Source organism: Ascaphus truei, chromosome 9 (assembly GCF_040206685.1).
Source record: "Ascaphus truei isolate aAscTru1 chromosome 9, aAscTru1.hap1, whole genome shotgun sequence".
NCBI classification, from domain to species: Eukaryota; Metazoa; Chordata; class Amphibia; order Anura; family Ascaphidae; genus Ascaphus; species Ascaphus truei.
This window is the reverse complement of record NC_134491.1, coordinates 67,270,441-67,297,592: the sequence shown is the minus strand read 5'-3', so window position 1 is coordinate 67,297,592 and position 27,152 is coordinate 67,270,441. Positions and strand designations below refer to the sequence as shown.

The 27,152-nt window shown below is 44.5% G+C and overlaps 1 protein-coding gene across 3 annotated transcripts in view; it reads left to right on the top strand.

The window, feature by feature from the left end:
- The window catches only part of TAFA3 (TAFA chemokine like family member 3), a 311,698-nt gene that overhangs the window by 273,773 nt on the left and 10,773 nt on the right, over positions 1-27,152 (top strand). For all 3 annotated transcript variants that reach the window (XM_075615290.1, XM_075615289.1, XM_075615291.1), the window contains 2 exons: positions 2,989-3,138; positions 8,278-8,402. In XM_075615290.1, coding sequence (XP_075471405.1) covers positions 2,989-3,138; positions 8,278-8,402 — 275 coding nt within the window. The remainder of the gene's footprint in view (positions 1-2,988; positions 3,139-8,277; positions 8,403-27,152) is intronic.

Here is a 27,152-nt window from a genome sequence, read left to right as displayed (position 1 = left end):
AACATTTCAATTTTGCAATGATCCATTCCTATGTGGTGCAGCAAAAATAAGCAGTACTCATGGTTGCCACCTTTAACTGATGGCCAACCCTGAGAAAATACAACATACATCTCCCTCTGTGGTGTAGTGCTTGGAGCAGTGGACTTGTATATGAAAAATCAAGGGTTCAATTCCTAAAGTATATACTGGTAGTATAATAATATATAAATTATACTACACCCTGCAGGAATTGAACCCCTAATAATTCATATGCTAGTACAATTCTGTAACTGCTACACCACAGGGTGGTGTGATGAATCTGACTCCCTAAACAAACTTAACATATACTGCACAGTGCAGTCATTCACTGTAACAGGGGACTTATCCCTGTTCACAAACGTGCCTCTAATCCAGCAGTGTGGTGGTTAACTGCTGGTAGGCAATTAACTAACCCCACCTACCTGATTGCTTAGAAAAGCCTGTCTTGTGAGACAGGAAGTGACTCCTTAGCTCTGACTGAGAGCTGAACTTTGGAGACAGAGCAGTGGTTCTTGAGTCTCCCAGGAGAGACTGACCAAGAGAACACAGATCTCTGGAGCTGACAAATAAGACTTCTAAACCTGGATGCTGACATTTTCTGTGCACACACGGGTGCGGATCCAGGAAAGCAGAGAAGCTTACTCTACAGCAGCTAACAGATAAGACTTTCATTCTTAAGAGACTTCTTATATCTGCATATTTCATGCTATGTGTTTGAGGCTGGGAGAAATGCTTAACTAAGGGAGATGTGAATTGATTGCATAGTGAAATACTCCCAAGTGAATAGAAGCTTTGTTCCCCCCCCCTGTGTTTGGATGATTTCCTGATGAAAAGGAAAAGGCACAATAAAGCCTTATTATAATTTCACCTTATAAAAGTCTCCAATTGTGCATCTCTGTGAACGTCCGTCTACAATCACCAAATTAGAATATAGCTTCCAAACAACCCTAGCGTTGCATGGATGCAGCCTCACACAGTGGGGAGCAAAGTGATGGGACACACACACGGATCTGTATCATCACCCACAATGCGGAGCTCTCGCTGTTATCTGCACGAGCAGCACATGCATGAGGCGGGTTAATCCCCTTTATTACACTTGTATTGCACAGGAGTAGAGGGTAACAGCGCCTCAGAGCTGGTAAGTGTTTCTTTTATGCAAAGGGGACAGAAAACCTGCACCAGCGCTAAACTTTGATGCAACTCATTATAATATGGCGCTGATTATGCCCTCCTCCAACCCCCTTGATATAATGACGCAAAGTGACTCCGACGAAATTACGTAATTTGCTTGTGTGTGTGTGTGTCCGTGTGGGTGTGTCCGTGTGTGTCCGTTACCAATAAAGCATTGAATATTGTATTGAATTGTTATAAAAAAAAAACCTGGAGATGTTCTAAATCGGGAGCCATGCTCAGACCGCGATATACGCAGATCTGCGTTGTAGCGGATCGCGCTATAATGGGGTTGAGATATGTATATATATATGTATATATGTATATATGTATATATGTATATATGTATATATATATATGTGTGTGTGTGTGTGTGTGTGTGTGTGTGTGTGTGTGTGTATATATATATATATATATATAAACCATAATACTGAGTTAAGTTATGGTGAGTAAAAAAAGTGACAAAAACCCTCCACAGGAAAGCAAATATGCAAATATAGCTGTATGCTCATCTGCATGTCTTAGGCAGGTCTGCAACCCCGCCTTTCCCCATTATCACCCAGCATACAGCACTTCCACTGCAGCAAGGGATTCTGGGAAATGACATGCAAATGAGCACACAGTGTCACTTTTTGCCTCAATAACCATTTTTTAACAATATATATATATATATATATGTGTGTATGTGTGTGTGTGTGTGTGTATATATATACGTACACACACACTCTAGCTACAAAAAAACGTGTGTATTCCAAAGCGCAGGGCCATAATGAGTGCGAGCTTGCACGTGCACGTTATACAAGGATATAAAAAGCAGAGGAGACAAACTTGTTTGCTATTGCAGTGAGACAGCGTGGTCATGGGAGCGGCTAACTGCCAATTAAAATTTAGTAAGCTATTCTGCCTGGATACTGTCAAAAAAAAATTTTGTCAGTTGAGTTGTGCGTGCTTGCTGTGAGAATATGGATAAATCAACTATTGAGAATTTGATTTCTGAGGTTTACAAACTTGAACCTTTAATTCATACCATGACAGAAATATCAATAATAATTTATGATTATTTATGATTTATGCCCAGGACATACTTGAAAACGAGAGGTAACTCTCAATGTATTACTTCCTGGTAAAATATTTTATAAATAAATAAATAAAATATGGAGAGAAATTTCTGATGTATTGTCCATTACTTGTATATAATTTTTATTTTTTTATTTTTTTTGTAGTGTACAATGCTTATTTCAATGCATCACATTTTATATATTTCTTTTCAACAAGGCATGTTTTCATGCATGACATAGAGTATATTCTGTATATGTTTAAAGAATACTTCTGTAAATTTCATGGCATTATGCATTTTATTATTTGCTAAAGGCGTGTTCTCATGCATGACACTTCCTTGACATGCCCCCCCCACGTCATGACTGTGATCACCCCCTCAATCGCTTTCCAAAAACCTACAGTCCACACATCGCCAGAGAGGAAAGCTCACGTGAGGCAAGTAGCACTGTAGCACTGTAGCGCTCTTGCTCGCGTTCACTATGGACAAAGCCTTAGAGATAATAGGGACAGACAGGGTTGCAGACCTTTTTGAGACGTGAATGTGCTCATAACTGGGTGCTGGATAGGCCTCTTTGAAGACATTAGCTTTTAGGGTAGATGAGAGTCTGACAGTGCAAAGAAGTGAGTTCTAGTGGTGGGGGTTTTATTTCGCTATGCTGATTTTGAGTGAATGCATCTACAGTAGATGCTCACCTGGTATTGGGTTTTGTTATGAAGAGCGGTTGTTTCTTGCCTTTGCAGTTCACGTTGAGCCTGGAACCTGTGAAGTGATCGCTGCTCACAGATGCTGCAATAAGAACAAGATTGAGGAACGGTCACAGACAGTAAAATGCTCCTGTTTTCCCGGACAAGTCGCAGGGACTACGAGGGCAGCTCCCTCATGTGTAGATGGTAAGGAATGTTTCACAAGGTGTCCAATGAGTGTATGTACAGTATGTACATGCATAAGGGAACACCAGTATAGTATATGTACTGTGTACTCTATGTATGTATGTATGTATGTAAGTGTGCACGAGTAAATGCTTCTATGAATATTTATGTACTGTACCAGTGAATGCATTTAGGAGACTTTACATGTATGTCTCTGTGCAAGAGGGAATGCATGTATGAGTGTATGTCTTTATGTGCGAGGGAATGCATGTATGAGTGTATGCCTTTATGTGCGAGGGAATGCATGTATGAGTGTATGTCTTTATGTGCGAGGGAATGCATGTATGAGTGTATGTCTTTATGTGCGAGGGAATGCATGTATGAGTGTATGTCTGTATGTGCGAGGGAATGCATGTATGAGTGTATGTCTGTATGTGCGAGGGAATGCATGTATGAGTGTAGATCTGTATGTGTGAGGGAATGCATGTATGAGTGTAGTTCTGTATGTGTGAGGGAATGCATGTATGAGTGTATGTCTGTATGTGCGAGGGAATGCATGTATGAGTGTATGTCTTTATGTGCGAGGGAATGCATGTATGAGTGTATGTCTGTATGTGTGAGGGAATGCATGTATGAGTGTATGTCTGTATGTGCGAGGGAATGCATGTACAGTATGAGTGTATGTCTGTATGTGCGAGGGAATGCATGTATGAGTGTATGTCTTTATGTGCGAGGGAATGCATGTATGAGTGTATGTCTGTATGTACGACATGTATGAGTGTACTGTATGTCTGTATGTAATGCTTCTATGAATATTTATGTACTGTACCAGTGAATGCATTTAGGAGACTTTACATGTATGTCTCTGTGCAAGAGGGAATGTATGTATGAGTGTATGTCTTTATGTGCGAGGGAATGCATGTGTAACGGTTTTTCTGGACCCTCCTTGACCCACCCAATCTCAGATTGGCCCCTGTGGTCTAACCGGTCCCCATTACATGGATGTGTCTGGTGGTGCACCTGTTGGCTACAGGACTCCTGAGTCTCCCGCATGATGGTAGTGGGGATATCAGCAAGACAGGCAGCTGAGGTAGTGTGCTTTGAGTCCTACCTATATCCAGTGCAGCGCCTCCAACTCATCAGGATCTCTGCATCCGCAGGGAGATGGATCTGATGAGGAACTCCTTCTTGGTGCCTTCCTCTTCTGAGTAACTCCACACACACACATGAGGGTTTTGGTGAATAAGGGCATCTTTATTTGCATGGTCAGGCAGACTGCCCCTCGCAGCGGTCAGCTTAGCCGCTCATTCTTCCACAGCACTGACTTTTAGAAGATTCTGCTTTCCAATGGAGTTGGATCACCTCTCCCCTCAGGGAGATCACCACCTGTGCCAGGTCCCTGAACACAGTGTAGACACTCTCTCTGAGCCTGCCAGCCTTACTGCTGCAGACCTTGATTAACCTTAAACTGCTCACTATAGAACCACACTCTAGAACTCCTAACTTTGGGCAGTGCTGTGTCTTATATAACTTAGGGAATAGCCACACCTCTTGTGTCACTAACAGTGGACACAGAGTATGTTACCACTTCCCTGGTGTACATATGACACCCCACCAGGGTGTGAGGGCAAACCTCCATGATTGATGCTGGCAATCCTGTATACTTACCAGGTTTACTGCCAGCATGAGAGAGAACTGTATACAATTTTTAAACATGGCTACACATGTATGAGTGTATGTCTGTCCTGGAACTAGAATCATAGTTCTGTTCCCTTTCCCCTGTTGCAGCTCCCCCTGCTGGCCCTTTATGTTGTAGTACTTTCCCTGCAGTTATTATTCCCAGTGCAGGCGATTTGGATACATTAGTTTCTTTTTCTTCTAGCCTCCTGCAGTGGTTGCTATGACTACCCCGGTTATTCCCCTGGCATAGTGGACTGTTCCACTCACCCCTGCCTGTATTTACAGTTTCCTTAGCCCAGTCTCTGTTCCTGTGAGGACCCTCCATTTTGCTTTCTTTTCACCTCAACATGCTAGCAGGCACTACCTATGCCCTCAGTTCCTGGTAAGAAGCATCACATTTACTTTTTGTCCTTACTATCAAGCACTATTATTGCAGACAAACTCTCTCTCACTGCACCATCTACACGTATATCTGTGATCTGCTGCTTTTCAATAAAGTGAAGAAAACTCATAGAACTTGTGGTGCTTGTAAACGGAAACTAGTTAAGCTGACTGACCATATTGCACAATGTCCCTATTTGCGAAGGAATGCATGTACGAGTGTAGATCTGTATGTGAGGGAATGCATGTATGAGTGTAGATCTGTATGTGTGAGGGAATGCATGTATGAGTGTAGATCTGTATGTGTGAGGGAATGCATGTACGAGTGTAGATCTGTATGTGTGAGGGAATGCATGTACGAGTGTAGATCTGTATTTGTGAGGGAATGCATGTATGAGTGTAGATCTGTATGTGTGAGGGAATGCATGTACGAGTGTAGATCTGCATGTGTGAGGGAATGCATGTATGAGTGTAGATCTGTATGTGTGAGGGAATGCATGTATGAGTGTAGATCTGTATTTGTGAGGGAATGCATGTATGAGTGTAGATCTGTATGTGTGAGGGAATGCATGTATGGGTGTAGATCTGTATTTGTGAGGGAATGCATGTATGAGTGTAGATCTGTATGTGTGAGGGAATGCATGTATGGGTGTAGATCTGTATGTGTGAGGGAATGCATGTATGAGTGTAGATCTGCATGTGTGAGGGAATGCATGTATGAGTGTAGTTCTGTATGTGTGAGGGAATGCATGTATGAGTGTAGATCTGCATGTGTGAGGGAATGCATGTATGAGTGTAGATCTGTATTTGTGAGGGAATGCATGTATGAGTGTAGATCTGTATGTGTGAGGGAATGCATGTATGAGTGTAGTTCTGTATGTGTGAGATCTGTATGTGTGAGGGAATGCATGTATGTGTGAGGGAATGCATGTATGAGTGTAGATCTGTATGTGTGAGGGAATGCATGTATGAGTGTAGATCTGTATGTGTGAGGGAATGCATGTATGAGTGTAGATCTGTATGTGTGAGGGAATGCATGTACGAGTGTAGATCTGTATGTGTGAGGGAATGCATGTATGAGTGTAGATCTGTATGTGTGAGGGAATGCATGTATGAGTGTAGATCTGTATGTGTGAGGGAATGCATGTACGGGTGTAGATCTGTATGTGTGAGGGAATGCATGTACGAGTGTAGATCTGTATTTGTGAGGGAATGCATGTATGAGTGTAGATCTGTATGTGTGACGGAATGCATGTATGGGTATAGATCTGTATGTGTGAGGGAATGCATGTATGAGTGTAGATCTGCATGTGTGAGGGAATGCATGTATGAGTGTAGTTCTGTATGTGTGAGGGAATGCATGTATGAGTGTAGATCTGCATGTGTGAGGGAATGCATGTATGAGTGTAGATCTGTATTTGTGAGGGAATGCATGTATGAGTGTAGATCTGTATGTGTGAGGGAATGCATGTATGAGTGTAGTTCTGTATGTGTGAGATCTGTATGTGTGAGGGAATGCATGTATGAGTGTAGATCTGTATGTGTGAGGGAATGCATGTATGAGTGTAGATCTGTATGTGTGAGGGAATGCATGTATGAGTGTAGATCTGTATGTGTGAGGGAATGCATGTATGAGTGTAGATCTGTATGTGTGAGGGAATGCATGTATGAGTGTAGATCTGCATGTGTGAGGGAATGCATGTATGAGTGTAGATCTGCATTTGTGAGGGAATGCATGTATGAGTGTAGATCTGTATGTGTGAGAAAATGCATGTATGAGTGTAGATCTGTATGTGTGAGGGAATGCATGTATGAGTGTAGATCTGTATGTGTGAGGGAATGCATGTATGAGTGTAGATCTGTATGTGTGAGGGAATGCATGTATGAGTGTAGATCTGAATGTGTGAGGGAATGCATGTATGAGTGTAGATCTGTATGTGTGATGGAATGCATGTATGCGTGTAGATCTGTATGTGAGGGAATGCATGTATGAGTGTAGATCTGTATGTGTGAGGGAATGCATGTATGAGTGTAGATCTGTATGTGTGAGGGAATGCATGTATGAGTGTAGATCTGTATGTGTGAGGGAATGCATGTATGAGTGTAGATCTGTATGTGTGAGGGAATGCATGTATGAGTGTAGATCTGTATGTGTGAGGGAATGCATGTATGAGTGTAGATCTGTATGTGTGAGGGAATGCATGTATGAGTGTAGATCTGTATGTGTGAGGGAATGCATGTATGAGTGTAGATCTGTATGTGTGAGGGAAAGCATGTATGAGTGTAGATCTGTATTTGTGAGGGAATGGATGTATGAGTGTAGATCTGTATGTGTGAGGGAATGGATGTATGAGTGTAGATCTGTATGTGTGTGGGAATGCATGTATGAGTGTAGATCTGTATGTGTGAGGGAATGCATGTATGAGTGTAGATCTGTATGTGTGAGGGAATGCATGTATGAGTGTAGTTCTGTATGTGTGTGGGAATGCATGTATGAGTGTAGATCTGTATGTGTGAGGGAATGCATGTATGAGTGTAGTTCTGTATGTGTGAGGGAATGCATGTATGATTGTGTCTGTATCTGAGAGGGAATGCATGTATGAGTGTACATCTGTATGTGTGAGGGAATGCATGTATGATTGTGTCTGTATCTGAGAGGGAATGCATGTATGAGTGTACATCTGTATATGTGAGGGAATGCATGTATGAGTGTCTGTATCTGCGAGGGAATGCATGTATGAGTTTATGTCAGTATGTACGAGGGAATGCATATATGAGTTTATGTCTGTATGTACAAGTGACTACATGTATGTATGTATGTAAATATGTACCAGTAAATCATGTATGTAAGTACTGTATAGCGGTAGATTTATGGGCATATTTACCAACTGATGCTCTGCAATAAGATGCCATCAAGCCCATATACTTGAATATACCCTAAATTGTCACCTGGCATCAGAAGGTGCCCTCCTGTATGCAATAGCACTGCTAATTATACAGCCAAAAGTCTTTTCATGGGCACTGTGTCTTTCCATGTTGCCTGACAATGCTGAAAGTTGTATGTTGGTTTTCATCGCATCCTGTGTGTTACTGTTTCAGCTTCTATAGTTGTACAGAAGTGGTGGTGTCAAATGCAGCCATGTTTAGACGGAGAGGACTGCAAAGTGCTACCTGACCTGACCGGATGGAGTTGTAGTACTGGGAACAAAGTCAAAACAACAAAGGTAAAACATGCATATATTTTAAACATCAAATGCCTCTATTCAATATGCAGTGAAGACATCATCCTCTTGCTATATTTAACTTCATCCATTTGATTGGGGCATAAATCTTCCCTGTCAAGAACTACAGATACTTTTTAGAGAAAGAAAGAAATGTGGGTAGCCGTGTTGGTCCTTTCTTCCATGTAGTAAAATAACAAAGGAGGGCGAGGAGATTGGGCCTACACATAGTTGATACGTTACAAGGTTTCAAACCTTGCAGGGTAAATACTGATGAAGAACCCTGCAAGGTTCAATAGCATGTATCTGTTGGTCCAATAAAAGGGGATCACACTGCATACTCCTTCTTCCTCTATTATTTAACTAGTATTTTTTATTACTACTCTGTTAAGGGCATCTCCCCGGAGCCTCCCGCCCTCCAGCTTCAGGGCATGACCTCTTCTTCTAGCTTTTCTCTATCTCTGAAATATGCTTCCCTCCTGTACCTTGGTAAAACCCATGATGCGTTTGAAAGTTTTTATCATACCCTCCCCTCTCTAACAGAATAAAGACAAATGTATAGTTTGGCTGTTTTTGGTCATTCACAAGGCACAAAATAGGTGTTCATTTTTATGTATAAAGCAAGGCCCCACTAATACAGCGGGTTGCGTTCTGAGGCCCCACCGTAAAGCGAAAATCGCCGGAAAGTGGAACCGGCGACTTTCGTTAGATGCCCATGCGCAGACCGGCAATGCGAGGTTCTGCGCATGTGCGACAGAAGGAAACCCCTCCGTTCTGCGCATGCGCGACCCCGGGCCAGCCCATTCTGCGCAAGCACGGACATGGCGGCGATATGTGGAGACATGGTGACCCCCTTCTCGGCACCGCCGTATCGGCGGAGCGCCGCGAAGCGGGGCCCTGCTGTACATAAAAAAAACGTTATTTTCACATACGGTACAGGGGTTTAAGAGATTTGCGTTTGTCTTTTTTACGCGAATCGGCTGGTGCAGTAGGTGCCTTCTAGCTCTGGAAGGTGTCTTGTGGAATAGCATTGCTTGGTAAATATGGACCACTGTTTAGACTAGGCATACCTTCCACCTATCAAAGAAAATCCCCCACAGCTCTGACCTTCTGTATTAGGCTGCCTATGTTGGGTTAAAGTCGCAAGATGCCAACAAATTGTCAGATTGGTAAGGTTTATATTGAGGGGAGATCTGTGATCTTTAGAAAGCAATATAATAGAGAATATGGGCACAGGCACCTTTCTTACGAGGCAGACAGTTATTTATAGTGTGTGCGGATGAAAATGGCTGAGAACTAGTTTTTAAAAAGGACACTCCGGTATTTAGACATCCCGCCGATGAACTGCACCTCATGCTGTATAACTCTTCAAAATCTCTATCTTCTTTCTAAAAGAAGAAACCATCATTTCTGTGTTTAAAAAAAAAAGCCGTGAATGATGGAAAAAGCCATGGAAATGCATACTCCTCTCTGCAGCTCAATCATTGTATGACATTGGACAAGGGAATAAAGGGAGTAGGTTTAGGGACCTGTGGCAGACATGCATTTACACTATAGAGCAGGGTTCTTCAGCTAGTTCTCTAAAAGGGACGGGTCAGAAAACATTTAGGGGCCTATGCACTAAGCTCTGATAAGTCACTTATTGCCACCTTATCGACAAAAAAGCCTACTGCTATTCAGTAAGCCCTGGTAAGTCGGTGATAAGAGAGCTTTTCTGCAATTTTTTTTGCCTAAATAAAAAAAATCGCCAAATGTGCATCAAGAAGCTACTTACCGCCACTTATCGCCAGCTTTTCAAACTCACGCTATTCTAGTAGCCCCGATTAGCTTATCGAGGCTAATCGCCGCTCTATAATTGAGATTTCCTCTCAAAATCGTCTCGCCAGGAAAAGTTGTCAAGAGGGTGGTGAGAAGCTGCCGATAAGCAGCGAGGCGGGACTTAGAAAAAATAATGCATTTTTCCTGCATCGGATGGATGTCAGGAGTCTCCAGAGTTGTTATCCATTAATATCAGCACCGGAGACCCCGGGCATCAATCTGATGCAATAAAATGCATTTACAGTCAACTTCCTTACCTAAGTGGCTAACCGCTAAGGCAATGAAGGGGTTAAGGAACAACACCAGCTTTATTGGGGGCAGATGGGGTGAGTGAAGGGGCCCTTCATTCACCCCCTCTGTCCCTAATAAACATTACAATATGTACTATCCAGTAATACACAACCCCCCCACATAAAACCATATTTGAATTTTTTATACACAGGATTGATAACAGAGGCCAGCGGGTGTCCCCGGGTGGTCCCTGCGGGTGTCCCCGGGTGGTCCCTGCGGGTGTCCCCGCGTGGTCCCTGCGGGTGTCCCCGGGTGGTCCCCGCGGGTGTCACTGCGTCTCCAGATGGTCCCCGCGGGTGTCACTGCGTCTCCAGATGGTCCCCACGGGTGTCCTGGGGCCCCAACATGATCCCTGGGTGGTCGCTGCGGGTTTCTGGGGCCCTCAGATGTTTCCCACTGGTGTCTGGGGACACTCTGGGGGTTCCCTGTGGGTATCCGTGGGCCTCCAGGTGGTCCCCGTGGGTGTCCTGGGACCCCAATGGGGTCCCCGGGTTGTGTTCGGGGGTCCTCGGGTGGTCCCCTCCGGTGTCCGTCGGTCCGTGGGTGGTCCATAGAACGGGGCCCGCCTGTATCTCGCTTGGAGAACTCTGCTTCATTGCTTTTTTGCTTTTGGTATCCACTGAATCTGCACCGCCATCTCCCAAACGTAGCTGTATAAGCTGTGAAATACAGCAGGCACAAGCCCTAAGGAATTAATAAATAAACATACGAACAATAGTGCAATATGTCTGGTGATTTAAGGAAAATAGCCTTGTTCGCCAATTCCAATGCAATTTGTATTCACAAATTCCACTTTTTCATAATGCATATAAGGGTATCTTTATGCTGTTTAAAGCCACGTGTAATCCACAGGTTAGCAGTAAGTAGGTAGTGTGGACCACTGGATATAACCTTGGTGTGGTAATATAAGAGAGCCAGAGATAGTGCAGACTGATACAAAAAAATGAACTTTATAAAAAATAATCGTAGGTAAAACACAATCACATGGTGGCTGTTCAAATCGGGCATATTGATCTATAGATTGGTGCTGGCGGCTGAAGACTGGAAACAAATTTCCTCTCCTCCAACTCTGCTGTGCTCGCTTAACCTTACTCCCTGGGACTGGATACCCGGATGTTCAACTGGAGGTAGGTTATCTTGAAGTCGCACTGCGTGTAGTGTCCTGCTTCGTGGTCACACTCTACGCCAGTGATACACAACATCTTTTGTTTGGAGGAACCCTTGAAGTATTTTGAAAAATCTCAGGGAACCCCTATGTGGCGGACACATATATTAGGTTCGATATGGGTAAATCATAACATTTCACACCTCTCGAGCCCCCTCTATTTCCCACCCCCTACCCATGTATTTCTCTCCCCTCCGTCTCACTCACTCTCCCACCATCCTGCCTCACATGTATTTATCCCCCGTGTCTCACTCTTACTCCTTCTTTTCCTCTCACTCCCCCCCTCTCACTCGCCCCTACCTTCCGTCAATTACCCCACTCTCACTCAATCCCCCCTTTTATAAAGTTCATTTTTTTGTATCAGTCTGCACTATCTCTGGCTCTCTTACAAATAAAGACATACAATACAATACAATTAGCACACCAAGGTTATATCCAGTGGTCCACACTACCTACTTACTGCTAACCTGTGGATTAGACGTGGCTTTAAACAGCATAAAGATACCCTTATATGCATTATGAAAAAGTGGAATTTGTGAGTACAAATTTCATTGCATTTGGGGAACAAGGCTATTTTCCTTAAATCACAAGACATATTGCACTATTGTTCGTATGTTTGTTTCCACATATACCTGCGCTCCCCTTCTATCTCGACTCTGTAACCAGACCAGCTCAACTGGCAGGTTCATATCCGCCTCCATACCAGTCTGCCTAAAAGTGGCAGTTAGAAAACAGAACCGCTACCTAGATCCCTTAATAGTGATAAGTCGGCCAGAGTCCACAAGGGGCTCCTTAGTGACAGAGCATAACAGACGTTATGCAGGACGAGGACAGCACAGCTAAACCAAGTCAAACCAAGAGTTAGTACCTCCTAGGGTGTTAAGCTAAGGGTACCTTGGGAAGTAAAGGATATTAGTACAAGCAATGCAACAGAATGAAGCAAACTATAAATATGCTGTATGTGATGGAAGAGAAGAACATTGTCAATGGATGTTAATAAAGGCTCATTGCTTGTACTACAATATTTCCTGGCGCCCATCAATAGTCCACCGATACATACGCTCAGCCTGTGAGGATCCAGCACCCTGACAAGGAAACAGAGACTGAGCACTGCCATGTAAATACATAACTCACTATACAGCCATAAGTGTTAGCTAGGGCGGGTTACATATCTTTGCGGTGCTCTTGAATAAAGCAGTAGCAGGTATGTTTGAGCAGCACTGTCAGTTCATCTAAACAATGCATCAGCATGAATGTGTTTTGGATGTGGTTTTGGTTCAAAAAGAAATTGTGCTTTGGCTTTGATTTTGGTTACAGAATTTGATTAAAATGCTGGAAATCAGTATATAAGCATGCAAACAATTAGGAAACTAAAATAATGTAAGTAAAAACTTTAAATAATTTAAAAAGATATGGCAAAGAAACTCCACTGTTTTAACTTCACTGTAGAGATGGACTCTTGGCCTGGTGATCTGGCTCTAAATATTGTGGGTGTTTTGGTTTTAATAATCTTAAAGGATTTGGAATGTAAGGTTCTGGTAAATTCTCATTTCACATCCAGTTTTGCCCGTATCTAATCTAAAGACACCACCTTTTAAAGCTACTGTATCAGATTTTTGAAAATCTGCAATATTTAATCTGAGACCCTTCACCTATGTACCCTCAATTCCCTGAGCCTTCCACCTACCCAAAAACCTCAATAACCACAGACACCTTAACTGGGTTCAAATGGCCACAGCCTTTTATTAACCATTACAATTAACCATATACAAATTCCCTGGACCTTGCCAGCAAGTATCCCCAAAACCTGTGAAGCTGATTATACTGCCGCTCCTGACCCAGTGAACACTCTTGCTGCCCCGATACTGAAGGAGTGAGAGCCAAACAAACTGAGATTCAACGCCGCTATCCTCAAACAGCTCTTGAAAACCCTGACATCCTAATATCTCATTAGCGGATCACCCCTGGTTCACCAGCTTCTTAACCATCAAGTGTTTTGTATGGACAAGCCAGCCTAACAGACCCAGAAAAAAATGATATCCCGGACAGCTGTTAATTCACCAAACTGGATAATGCATGTTCACTAAACCTGGCTTACAGGAAACCCAGTAGCTTGAAAGCAATCTTCTTCAGAATCCACTCCCCCTAACTCATCCACAAATTCCTTCCAGGCCAACCAAGCCCTCACATGTATGTTGCCCATGTTGTTGGTGCCAATGACTCCTTTAGTACCTTCATCAGCCCTCCAATCCCATTTGCAAAGTGAACAGGGGCAATCCAATCCCACCACAGCGGCTCCCGAAAGAGGACCATGCATCCGCTACACTGTTCTCCATCCTTGGAACATGGCATGCCCTGAACAAAATATTACTTTATAGATACCTGAGCACAAAGTGCCTCAGCAGCCTAACCACTGGCGGAGAATTGGCAAACAACCCATTCATCACCTCCACCCCTCCCCTTAAGATATCGAATTTAAAAAGCCTCTTATTCTGTAGCTCCTCCTCGACAAAATTCAACGTCCACCACCAAAAGGTACAACTCCAGGAATGTCAGGTTCTTGGTCAACCTTGATTTCGTCTACTCCACACGCCATCACTTCACACACCTTACCCCCCAAAAATTGCCGCAAAACCTTCCAACCCTGCAGAGTCCATGAAGAGCTCTAGGTACTGGTTAAACACCTTTCCTAACTGCCACAATGTCCTACTATTGTACTGTTATTGCTCCAGCTAGACACCGTGCAAAACACCTGCCCCCATTGGCATTACCCAACAGGCAATGTGAAGTGCCCCAACAATGACTGAAGCTGCCTGAGCGTTAGCTTCTTGCCCCTCAAAGCCTCACCTACTGTCACCTTGACCTCCCCCCACTTCTCGTCTGGCAGCCAGAAAATAATCTCCAATCCCCAAAATCTCAATCCCCAAAAAACTCAAGACAGTATCTGTTCCCTTGGTCTTTTCTGTTGCTAATGGGACCCAAAAACACTTTGCAATTACCTGGAATTGCTCCAGCAATGTCCCTCCCCCACACACAAGTACCGACCGGCCATACAAACAAGAAGTAATCCAGATAGAGAATCACTCCCATACTTCCGACTTTTTTTCACCACCCACTCCACAAACATACTAAATGATTCAAAACTAAAACGTAAAATTGACCAACTCATCAATAAACTCAAATCAACAACATTTCCCCTACAAAAAAACAGCCCAATAAATGAAAACAGCTAGCAACAATAGAAACAATGCACGACCACAAACACTACCCAGATCCACTGCTCTCTCAAAGGATGCATAGGTTATCTAGCATAGATCCTTATTAATGGTGTCATTAACAGACGACCCTTCCGGGTTCTTTTTTGTGCACCTCCTCAGTAGAGACAGCATCAACACCGGCAATGGGGGAACTTCAAAGGGGCCCACCATCAGCCAAACACCATCTCTTTCCCAAGCTTAGCTCCGACTATTCCTGGATGTTCCGAAACCAATCTCAAATTCCACAGGGCAGACTGGCCGCACTCTTCCCTGACCGGAATCCACAACCCATTAGAAAAACCGCTCCGCAAAAGCACGACCGCAACTTTATCAGCCAATAACCCATTGCGGAGTTATTGCCCTTCCTAGCAATCGCTTTGTCTGTGATTTCTCCCCGATCAACCTTTTCTTTCCCGAGGCATCTGGCCTTGCCCTTACCCTCCCCATGAAAAGCACTCATGTTTGAAATGGCAGGATGCTCCCCACTTGCACTTCCATTCGTTGAGCACCCAACACAATCCTTGCTTCTTAAGAGCGACGACTGCCCTGCATGCCCTTTGCTTCTGGCCAAGCCCTAAAAGGGAGATGGATGTTGCGGCGTCATAAGTGACAAATCCATGTCCTTTAAATCCCACCTCCCGTTCTTCCTAACTGCCATCCACTGCCTGAAACCTTTGTCGTATTTCCACCAGACAACTCCCCCTCGCCCACCTGTAAACTTTATGTCTCCCAAATCGTGTCAAGATATTTAAAAAGCAGGAACAACTCTGCAAAGCTTTCTCCCCCACCACGATCGCTTCCCCACTGGTTTACCAGACTTTTCTAGAGACCTAAAGATAAAGCAAGCGTTATTACCCTTGTTAACACAGAAAAACACAATAAATAACGCCGTAAATATCGTCAACCTTTACCCTCTCCCTATAGTCAAGATTAGCTGGGTTGTATCCTACAGAAGTATAAAAGCATTGCAGTTTGTGATACCTTTCAAGAGAGACCCAAAAATATGTTGTTTCTACGCAGGTCTTTCCTATAAATGTGCTCTTGAAAAGACGTGTGATGTCTCAAAAACATTTGTACAAACTACATCCATTAAAAAAAAATCATCCCCCATGTTGGCCTATTTAAATGTAAACAAGACAGACTTAAAATATAGTGTCTCGCACAGTGAAAAAGACGGCATTAGTTTGTCCACATATTATTCAGTACACAGGGTGTCCTGTGCTTCAGTTAAACCTAAAAATTGGATGTAACCCTCAATTCACAAACGAGGTACTGAGGCGAGAAAGAACAGCCAATAATGAGTAAAACATTGAATTGATTGTATAAACATTAAAAATAACAACTATGGACAAAACGTAAAAAAGGACAGCAGAACATAATAGTTAAAGGGGCCTTTTTCTCAACTGTTGTGGTCAATGCATTGTTGGTCCCTCTGGCTGAAAAGGGGTTAACCCATTGAAGGTTAAAGAACGCTTTGAGTATTGTTACCATACAAGTCCTTTAAGCAAGAAAGGGGTTAATTTAAAACAGTGCTGAAAAACAGACGACCTTTTTGGTCTTGTTGAATGGGACCTGTCACTAATTACAGTAGGTAGAGGCAGAGATAGAGATTTAAAATGTGAAATTCCAAATTGTTCTATAGAATAAGCAGCCAGCCGAACATAAAAAATAATAGACACATTACAGGGGGAAAAAATAAATGTTTTTGGTGTGTGCTGGCATTTCCTGCAAATGTCAGGGATGAAAAAAAATAGATTATTGTTATTGTCTGTCCATGGGCAGGATGGAATAACAGGGTGGGTGGAATTATTCTGGGCTCTCGCCAGTTATTATTCCTATAGCTATCATGTCATAATAATACCCAACGCATCAGTGACAATGGTTCAGGCAGCTGTTGTACTAATAACAGTACTTTGCCACTTATCAGCAGAGGCTGGACACCATTGGTACACATAAATGACAGCTAATATAAAGGCATTTCAATGTTGTATTAATAGTTGGGGTATGGATAATCGGGACCAGCTGGCCTGATGATTAACTAAAGACAAAAGCAGACACACTAAGTCAGTGTTATTTTACCAATTCTAATTGAAATGTTTAAACTGTTGCCAATATGATTTTGGACTCGGTTAAGCTTCCCCCTTACCCACTCCCAAACCCCCCTGCCAGGCTCACCAATCTAAATAACAACACTACCACCAAAATTGAGAGTAAAGGCCACCGTTTTAATAAAAATGTCTTAATAGTAACCATACACCATGCAATGAATAAGGGGGATTGACGGGCAAAGCCCACCCATCACCAAAAGGCCATGATATTGTGACGTACCACCAGCCAAAACCACAAACAGGGCAACTCCCCTTCCCCCTTACAAAATCCCAAGAAACCTCTGCTGTGACAAATTAACATTAAGGGTCTGATTTTGCCACCCCGGCACATATTATCAGCCCCTTAAATTCCTTATTAATATAATGTATATCATCTCTTTTTTTTTTTAAAGAGAATTCAAACCCCCATCAAGCAATGAACTAAACAAAAAACATGGTGCTCGGGGAGGTTAGAAGGGAAATCCACACCAAGGGGAAGGGGAGCTTTTGTTATGTGGCTATATAGCCCCCTACCAAGCTTCACCTTAACCGTCATGGTGATGTACCCTTTTGGTTATTACCTCCAGTGGCTTCTTTATGTCGGTAGGACATTCCTCTGAGGTAGGTTTGATGGAGCAAACAATTGGCACTATTATGAACAATAGAAGTCAGTGTCCATTTCATTCAAATGCACGTAGTGCTCTCAATGGTTTAGTCCATTGTAAAGTGCTCATAATGGTTTATGATCCAAATACTGGGCAGCACTGTGAGTGTAACGACCTATTTGTAAGAAATACTTCCTTATAATTGAATGAAATCTTTTTATTTCTATAGCAAAAACCTTAATACATTGATGCAAAGAGAGGCAAGATGAAAATGACAGAACTTGCTACGATACATCTCTGTCAATGATTTGTAAGTTGTCTTCCAACGCTGGAAGATGACTTATGGCAGAGTGCTGCTTAGAATGTAGCCCCAAATCTCCTCCCTCTTACATTTTCCAGAAAGAAAATCTTCAATATTAGCCCCCTAGGATGAAATGGTACCCTTTATTAGGGCTGTGCTGTCCACATACTGGCAAACGTTTTTTTATTCCTTAACCTTCTCCCATTGAGATCTGGGATGAAATCGCAGGGGATTTCTAAAACTCCCATTGGCTTGCTTTGGGATGAGGGAATTATTTTCTGAGAGCAGAAAAATGAAAAAAAATTCAACTAAAGATTCCGTTGTCTCCCTTATAAATAAGAAAATCAGAGATAATCAAATGACTATCATATATTCACCTCTATTATCTTTTTTTGAAACGGGAGAAACAAATCACTGTAGAGAGGAAACAGACAGAGTGAATAAAAAGCACAAACCGCTTTGCTGTCATAACGGCCAGTGCACAGGGAAGAGATTAATATTGCCTTCTGCACTATAGCTGCTTACCCCTAATGCCAGCACCTGGTGCTCTGTAACCTCACTGCACTAATTCACTGATGCACACACAGACACACTGACACACACACAGACACACTGATGCACACACTGACGCACACACAGACACACTGACGCACACACAGACACACTGACGCACACACAGACACACTGACACACACACAGACACACTGATGCACACACTGACGCACACACAGACACACTGATGCACACACAGACACACTGACGCACACACAGACACACTGACGCACACACAGACACACTGACGCACACACAGACACACTGACGCACACACTGTAACATGCCGGTGATGTAGATAAAGAAGGCACTGATTAGGCTACGGCCTGGCGGCGCATGCATGGGTGCAAGCCATGATCTGCGGTCTGTGCTTGAGCGTCAGGGGGAAAGAAAAGATTGTGACGGGAGGCTGGGGCGTGGCGGGGGAGCGGCCATGATGTCACGCAAGTGGTTCACCCTCATTGACTGAACCGCCGCCTTGACGTGGCCAATGCTCGGCCGCCGTGCGAAAAGACAAATTTCTTGTCTTTTGGCAAAGGCGGTCGCGCATCACTCCGCAGGGGCCATAGAGGCCTTACCTTCTGTGCGCCGTACACACCGTCGCTGTCACCGTCGCAGCCGCGGACACTGGGGACTCGGCCACAGTGTAAACACAGACACACTGATACATGTGACACAATGACACAGATTTGCGCATGCACAAGGTACAATAATGCACAGATCTACACATTGCTTCTCTCTCTCCCTCTCTCTGTATATATATATATATATATATATATATATATATATATATATATATATTTATATAACCCAAATCCATGGCTTGGAATAAATGAAGAGACCGCACATTGCAGGTAAGTGGGAATTATTTTCTTTCTGCCGTATAATACATATTTTTTTCACTTGCCTGCGATGTGCGGCCTCTTCATTTATTCTGAGCCATGGATTTGGGTAATGTATATTTCTATATGATTGCTATGAGGCATGCACTTGCCACTACATGCCATTGTTTGATTTAGATGTGGTGTGTGTGTGTGTGTGTGTGTGTGTGTGTGTGTGTGTGTGTGTGTATATATATATTAGATTCTTTTTTTACAGCAAGTTGGCAGAAAACTACTTTTTATAAAGAAAACTCTACTTTTTGCCAATTCCTATTCAGCGTTTCTTTTATATATTTATTATTTTTGCTTTTTTTTGTGCTGTCGCAGAAAGAATTAACGCGTGCTTGGTGAGATTTGTACAGCACCTGATTATATGCTGCCGTAGCTGCAGTCTAGACAAATGTTTCACTTAATCTGCTTTTTTTTTTTTTTTTGCCGGACGGCGTATTGATCTTGAGAAGGGGAAAAGGAATGACACTGAAAGTTTCCCATTCCCTCTCTGCGTTGTAAAACGCATGTGTGCCCCAGAGGCGAATTGAAGCAAATCAACTGCGATCCTGGAGCCCCCATTTGTTTTTCATACCACACACTGCAGTTCTCCGCAGGCTGGTGGCTCAGGTGGGACTCAGAAAAGTAGCAAAGAGCTAGAAGGACATTGAGTGACAAATACGTCGGGAGCAGTGGGGGTCAGCAGGGCTGCAGACAGATTTCCCGGGAACCAGGACTACAGTTCTGACTCCAGCGAAGCAGTTTACCATTCTCCCCTGACACCCTTTGTAGCCAACTTAGTGGGTTATGATCTGTGATCACGGTGACTGCCATGCCATAGGGCTGCAGTTTCTTCAGAGCCCAACTAATGGCCAGACATTCCTTTTCAATGGTGACACAAGCCACTTCTCTGGGTAGCAGTTTCCTGCTCAAATAAACCACAGGATGCTCACCCCCCCCTTCTCGGCCACCTGGCTGAGTACAGCTCCGATACCATAGTCGGAGGCATCGGTCTGCACAAGAAACGTCTTCGTATAATCTGGTGCCGCCAGGATAGGAGCACTAGCCGGTGCAGTCTTCAATGCCTGGAAAGCCTTTTTCACAGGCAGGAGACCAGGCTACCAGAACCTGGAGTCATTTCTGTGTCAAGTCAGTCAGGTGTTTAGCAAAGGCACTATACTGGGGAACAAACTTTCTAAAGTAGCCTGCGGTTCCTAAAAAAGCCATGACCTGCTTTTTGGTCCTAGTTATCGGCCACTTCACTATTGATTTCAACGTAGCTGGTTCTGGCTTCAGATGCCCTCCACCCACTCTGTTTTCTAAGTACAACACTTCAGCCATACCCACTAGATACTTTGCAGGCATCAGTGTCAGCCCTGCTTCCCTGATCCTTTTCAGCACCGCAGCTACATGCACTAAATGTGAGTCCCACAAATTACTGCATGCCTTCCAGCAACCTAATGATCAGGTGTTAGAAGGTAGCCGGCGCTTTCTTCATCCCAAATGGCATCATCAAAAATTCATAGAGGCCACTTGGAGTAATGAATGCTGACTTCTCCCTGGCCTCCTTGGTCAGAGGAATTTGCCCTGCCAAAAATAACACACACACCTGCCCCAATCAAGAAAAAAAACACACAGCTGCCCCCACCAAGAAAACACACACATACACACCTGCCCCCACCAGGAAAACACACACATACACACCTGCCCCCACCAGGAAAACACACACATACACCTGCCCCCACCAGGAAAACACACACATACACACCTGCCCCCACCAGGAAAACACACACATACACACCTGCCCCCACCAGGAAAACACACACATACACACCTGCCCCCACCAGGAAAACACACACATACACACCTGCCCCCACCAGGAAAACACACACATACACACCTGCCCCCACCAAGAAAAAACACACACACACACACCTGCCCCCATCAAGAAAACACACACATACACACCTGCTCCCACCAAGAAAACACACACATACACACCTGCCCCCACCAGGAAAACACACACATACACACCTGCCCCCACCAAGAAAACACACACATACACACCTGCCCCCATCAAGAAAACACACACATACACACCTGCCCCCATCAAGAAAACACACACATACACACCTGCCCCCACCAAGAAAACACACACATACACACCTGCCCCCATCAAGAAAACACACACATACACACCTGCCCCCACCAAGAAAACACACACATACACACCTGCCCCCACCAGGAAAACACACACATACACACCTGCCCCCACCAAGAAAACACACACATACACACCTGCCCCCACCAAGAAAACACACACATACACACCTGCCCCCACCAGGAAAACACACACATACACACCTGCCCCCACCAAGAAAACACACACATACACACCTACCCCCATCAAGAAAACACACACATACACACCTGCCCCACCAAGAAAACACACACACACCTGCCCCCATCAAGAAAACACACACATACACACCTGCCCCCACCAAGAAAACACACACACACACACCTGCCCCCATCAAGAAAACACACACATACACACCTGCCCCCACCAGGAAAACACACACATACACACCTGCCCCCACCAAGAAAACACACACACACACACACACACACACCTGCCCCCACCATGAAAACACACACATACACACCTGACCCCACCAAGAAAAAACACACATACACACCTGCCCCCACCAGGAAAACACACACATACACACCTGCCCCCACCAAGAAAACACACACACACACACCTGCCCCCATCAAGAAAACACACACATACACACCTGCCCCCACCAGGAAAACACACACATACACACCTGCCCCACCAAGAAAAAACACACATACACACCTGCCCCCACCAGGAAAACACACACATACACACCTGCCCCCACCAAGAAAACACACACACACACACACCTGCCCCCATCAAGAAAACACACACATACACACCTGCCCCCACCAGGAAAACACACACATACACACCTGCCCCCACCAAGAAAAAACACACATACACACCTGTCCCCACCAAGAAAGCACACACACACACACACCTGCCCCACCAAGAAAACACACACATACACACCTGCCCCCACCAAGAAAAAACACACACACCTGCCCCCATCAAGAAAACACACACATACACACCTGCCCCCACCAGGAAAACACACACATACACACCTGCCCCCACCAAGAAAACACACACACACACCTGCCCCCACCAAGAAAACACACACATACACACCTGCCCCCACCAAGAAAACACACACATACACACCTGCCCCCATCAAGAAAACACACACATACACACCTGCCCCCATCAAGAAAACACACACATACACACCTGCCCCCACCAAGAAAACACACACATACACACCTGCCCCCATCAAGAAAACACACACATACACACCTGCCCCCACCAAGAAAACACACACATACACACCTGCCCCCACCAGGAAAACACACACATACACACCTGCCCCCACCAAGAAAACACACACATACACACCTGCCCCCACCAAGAAAACACACACATACACACCTGCCCCCACCAGGAAAACACACACATACACACCTGCCCCCACCAAGAAAACACACACATACACACCTACCCCCATCAAGAAAACACACACATACACACCTGCCCCACCAAGAAAACACACACACACCTGCCCCCATCAAGAAAACACACACATACACACCTGCCCCCACCAAGAAAACACACACACACACCTGCCCCCATCAAGAAAACACACACATACACACCTGCCCCCACCAGGAAAACACACACATACACACCTGCCCCCACCAAGAAAACACACACACACACACACACACACACCTGCCCCCACCATGAAAACACACACATACACACCTGACCCCACCAAGAAAAAACACACATACACACCTGCCCCCACCAGGAAAACACACACATACACACCTGCCCCCACCAAGAAAACACACACACACACACACCTGCCCCCATCAAGAAAACACACACATACACACCTGCCCCCACCAGGAAAACACACACATACACACCTGCCCCACCAAGAAAAAACACACATACACACCTGCCCCCACCAGGAAAACACACACATACACACCTGCCCCCACCAAGAAAACACACACACACACACACACCTGCCCCCATCAAGAAAACACACACATACACACCTGCCCCCACCAGGAAAACACACACATACACACCTGCCCCCACCAAGAAAAAACACACATACACACCTGTCCCCACCAAGAAAGCACACACACACACACCTGCCCCACCAAGAAAACACACACATACACACCTGCCCCCACCAAGAAAAAACACACACACCTGCCCCCATCAAGAAAACACACACATACACACCTGCCCCCACCAGGAAAACACACACATACACACCTGCCCCCACCAAGAAAACACACACACACACCTGCCCCCACCAAGAAAACACACACACACACCTGCCCCCATCAAGAAAACACACACATACACACCTGCCCCCACCAAGAAAAAACACACATACACACCTGCCCCCACCAAGAAAAAACACACATACACACCTGCCCCCACCAAGAAAAAACACACATACACACCTGTCCCCACCAAGAAAGCACACACACACACACACCTGCCCCCACCAAGAAAACACACACATACACACCTGCCCCCACCAAGAAAAAACACACACACACACACACACACCTGCCCCCATCAAGAAAACACACACATACACACCTGCCCCCACCAGGAAAACACACATACACACCTGCCCCCACCAAGAAAACACACACACACACACACACCTGCCCCCACCAAGAAAACACACACACACACACACACACACACCTGCCCCCATCAAGAAGCACACACACACCTGCCCCCACCAAGAAAACACACACATACACACCTGCCCCCACCAAGAAAAAACACACATACACACCTGCCCCCACCAAGAAAAAACACACATACACACACACACCTGCCCCCAACAAGAAAACACACACATACACACCTGCCCCCACCAAGAAAAAACACACACACACACACACACCTGCCCCCATCAAGAAAACACACACATACACACCTGCCCCCACCAGGAAAACACACACATACACACCTGCCCCCACCAAGAAAGCACACACACACACACCTGCCCCCACCAAGAAAACACACACATACACACCTGCCCCCACCAAGAAAAAACACACACACACACACACACACACACACCTGCCCCCATCAAGAAAACACACACATACACACCTGCCCCCACCAAGAAAACACACACATACACACCTGCCCCCACCAAGAAAAAACACATACACACCTGCCCCCACCAAGAAAACACACACACACACACACCTGCCCCCACCAAGAAAACACACACACACACACACACCTGCCCCCACCAAGAAAACACACACATACACACCTGCCCCCACCAAGAAAAAACACACACACACACACCTGCCCCACCAAGAAACACATGCACACACACATTTTACCGTGGTGGGGAAGACCTCCAGTCCCACACCAGTGCTGTGGGTGGATGCAGAAGTTTGGCCCGATGTCCGGGTGGATTTAAACATCCGCCGGCAGAGGTGGTGGTAATGGAAGCTGCTGGGAACTAAAACGTCTCGTGTCCCGGTTTTCAAATTGTTGCTCCAAGGTTTGGAGCGGCAATGTCACATACATGTTAGTTTGTCTAAATTTAGCATAGGTTGAACTTGACGGATGTACGTCTTTTTTTCAACCTCATCTACTATGTAACAAATGAGACCCTTTCTGGACACAGGGCGAAGTGCTTTAAAACCAGTACTGTCCCGATCAAACCGGTATGTATGGTCGCCGTAAACACATGGCATAATTGGCTAATGTTTCGCCTGGTTTTCTTTTGCATTTAATATAAATACAAATATAGAATGGGTAATACAGTAGACTCAATTAACATAGACTGAGTTTAAGTTTGTCAATTTCGTCTACTATGTAACTATTTGTACTGCATATTTTCATAACTCTGAAAATACTGTTAGTGTTTCAATATTTTGCTGGGTCTCCCACCCTTCTCTTTCCAACAGAAATCTGACACTTAGGTGCCTTCGCCCTTTCCAGAATAAGGGCCTTAGGCTACGCTTATAGTGCCGGCGACGTCAGGCTACGGTCGCTGGAAAAATCAAATTGAGATGACTTCCAGCGATCGTGACCAAGCCGTCGCTCCGTCGCGCCCTCGCGTCGCGCATACTATAAGCGACGGCGGCAATGCATTTGTTTTGACGCGACGTTGTCGCCATCTCCGGCACTATAAGCGCAGCCTTAGACACCCACGGGTGTAAAACCCAAACAGGCAAAATAGCCCAGGATTACAATTTCAACAGTATAGAGTAGGGTAGGAGGATCTGTATGTTGCTTTGTAAATGTGTGAGTGGGCATGTGAAAATCTGCAGATCTGTGTGTGGTTAAACGGTATCACTGCCTTTGTGTATATATCAATCAGTGTGTCTGTACTGTATGTGTGTCATTGAGTTAGCAAATCTGTGCAGTGGTCAAAGAGTATCATGTGCCAGTATTAGGGGTCAGCAGCTTTAAATTGCAGCAGGCACCATGAACTCTTTCACCGCCAACAACGCATTGCTCGGCGTGATATTATATTGCTTTGCAATGTGTTCCAGTCCCCTCTGGCAGCCAGAAGGTAAAGGTTTGTGCTTCCAAACCAGGTGATGTAGTTTAATCAGACGTCTATTTTGACTTTCTCCAGTACAGACATTCATCAGAAATAGACACGTGGTCTTGGTAGCTGTCCTGCAGGACAAGGTGTAATTAAAATGGGATCAAATAACTAATTACTTGTGTGTCGCGGTTAATCAGCTGCGTAATATTGCAATCATTGTTCTTAATTTGACCAGCAGCATGCGTTTTCGTAATCACGTTTAACATTTAACTCCATTTCCCCCAAAGAGACAGAGGATGTCTTCTGATTGCTCCAAATGTAGAGACTTTATTAGCTCTGACTTCCAGTCCCAAAAGGGTTTACAGAGGTTTAGGGGATTTGGGGCAAATGTATTAAATTAAATATATTTGATTAAATCAATTTTTTTTTATATGTAGCAGACTGTTAACACCATTGCTGCCACAATGTAATGCCGTTTAAAGACCCCCTGTTATAAATGAAAACTTAACAAATGGTTAGAAATGTTTATATCTATCTGATTTTTTTTTTAAGCATCTCAGACACAATTCAGTTGCAGTGCATGGAAAAAGCTCAAACTGAGGAGTGCAAGAGGACAAAACTGCTGTCTTTTATTTTATGGGTTCACAAATTCTGTGCTTCCTCTGCCCAGGCTTCGCTGTACAAACTGTGTTAGGCAGCAAGCAAACGGTCAATGCAATCCATGTAATAAAGAAGTACATTAGAAGGTAAAAGTGACACAGCTACTGTGTGGACATTTGCATTTCTCTACCCAGAATCCTTGTCTGCAGGTTAACCACTGTATATCAAGGCAATGGGATGAATGAAGGACGTTTGGGGATGGTGGAAGACATGTAGATACACTTATGGGTATTATTACGTCTTTGCTGGTTTCTCAACTGTTTATTTGAAGATTTTATGGGATACAGAAAAAGAGGAGAGAAAACATAAGGGAACAAATAAATACATTACATCATGAAGCCAAAACCAAAAGGGAAGGAGGTGGAAGAAAGAAAAATTGGAAAATATGGTCATCACTTCCGGGTTAATAAGTCCATGAAAGGGACTAGTTACATCCTGGACACTCAATTAGTGATGGTGGTGCTA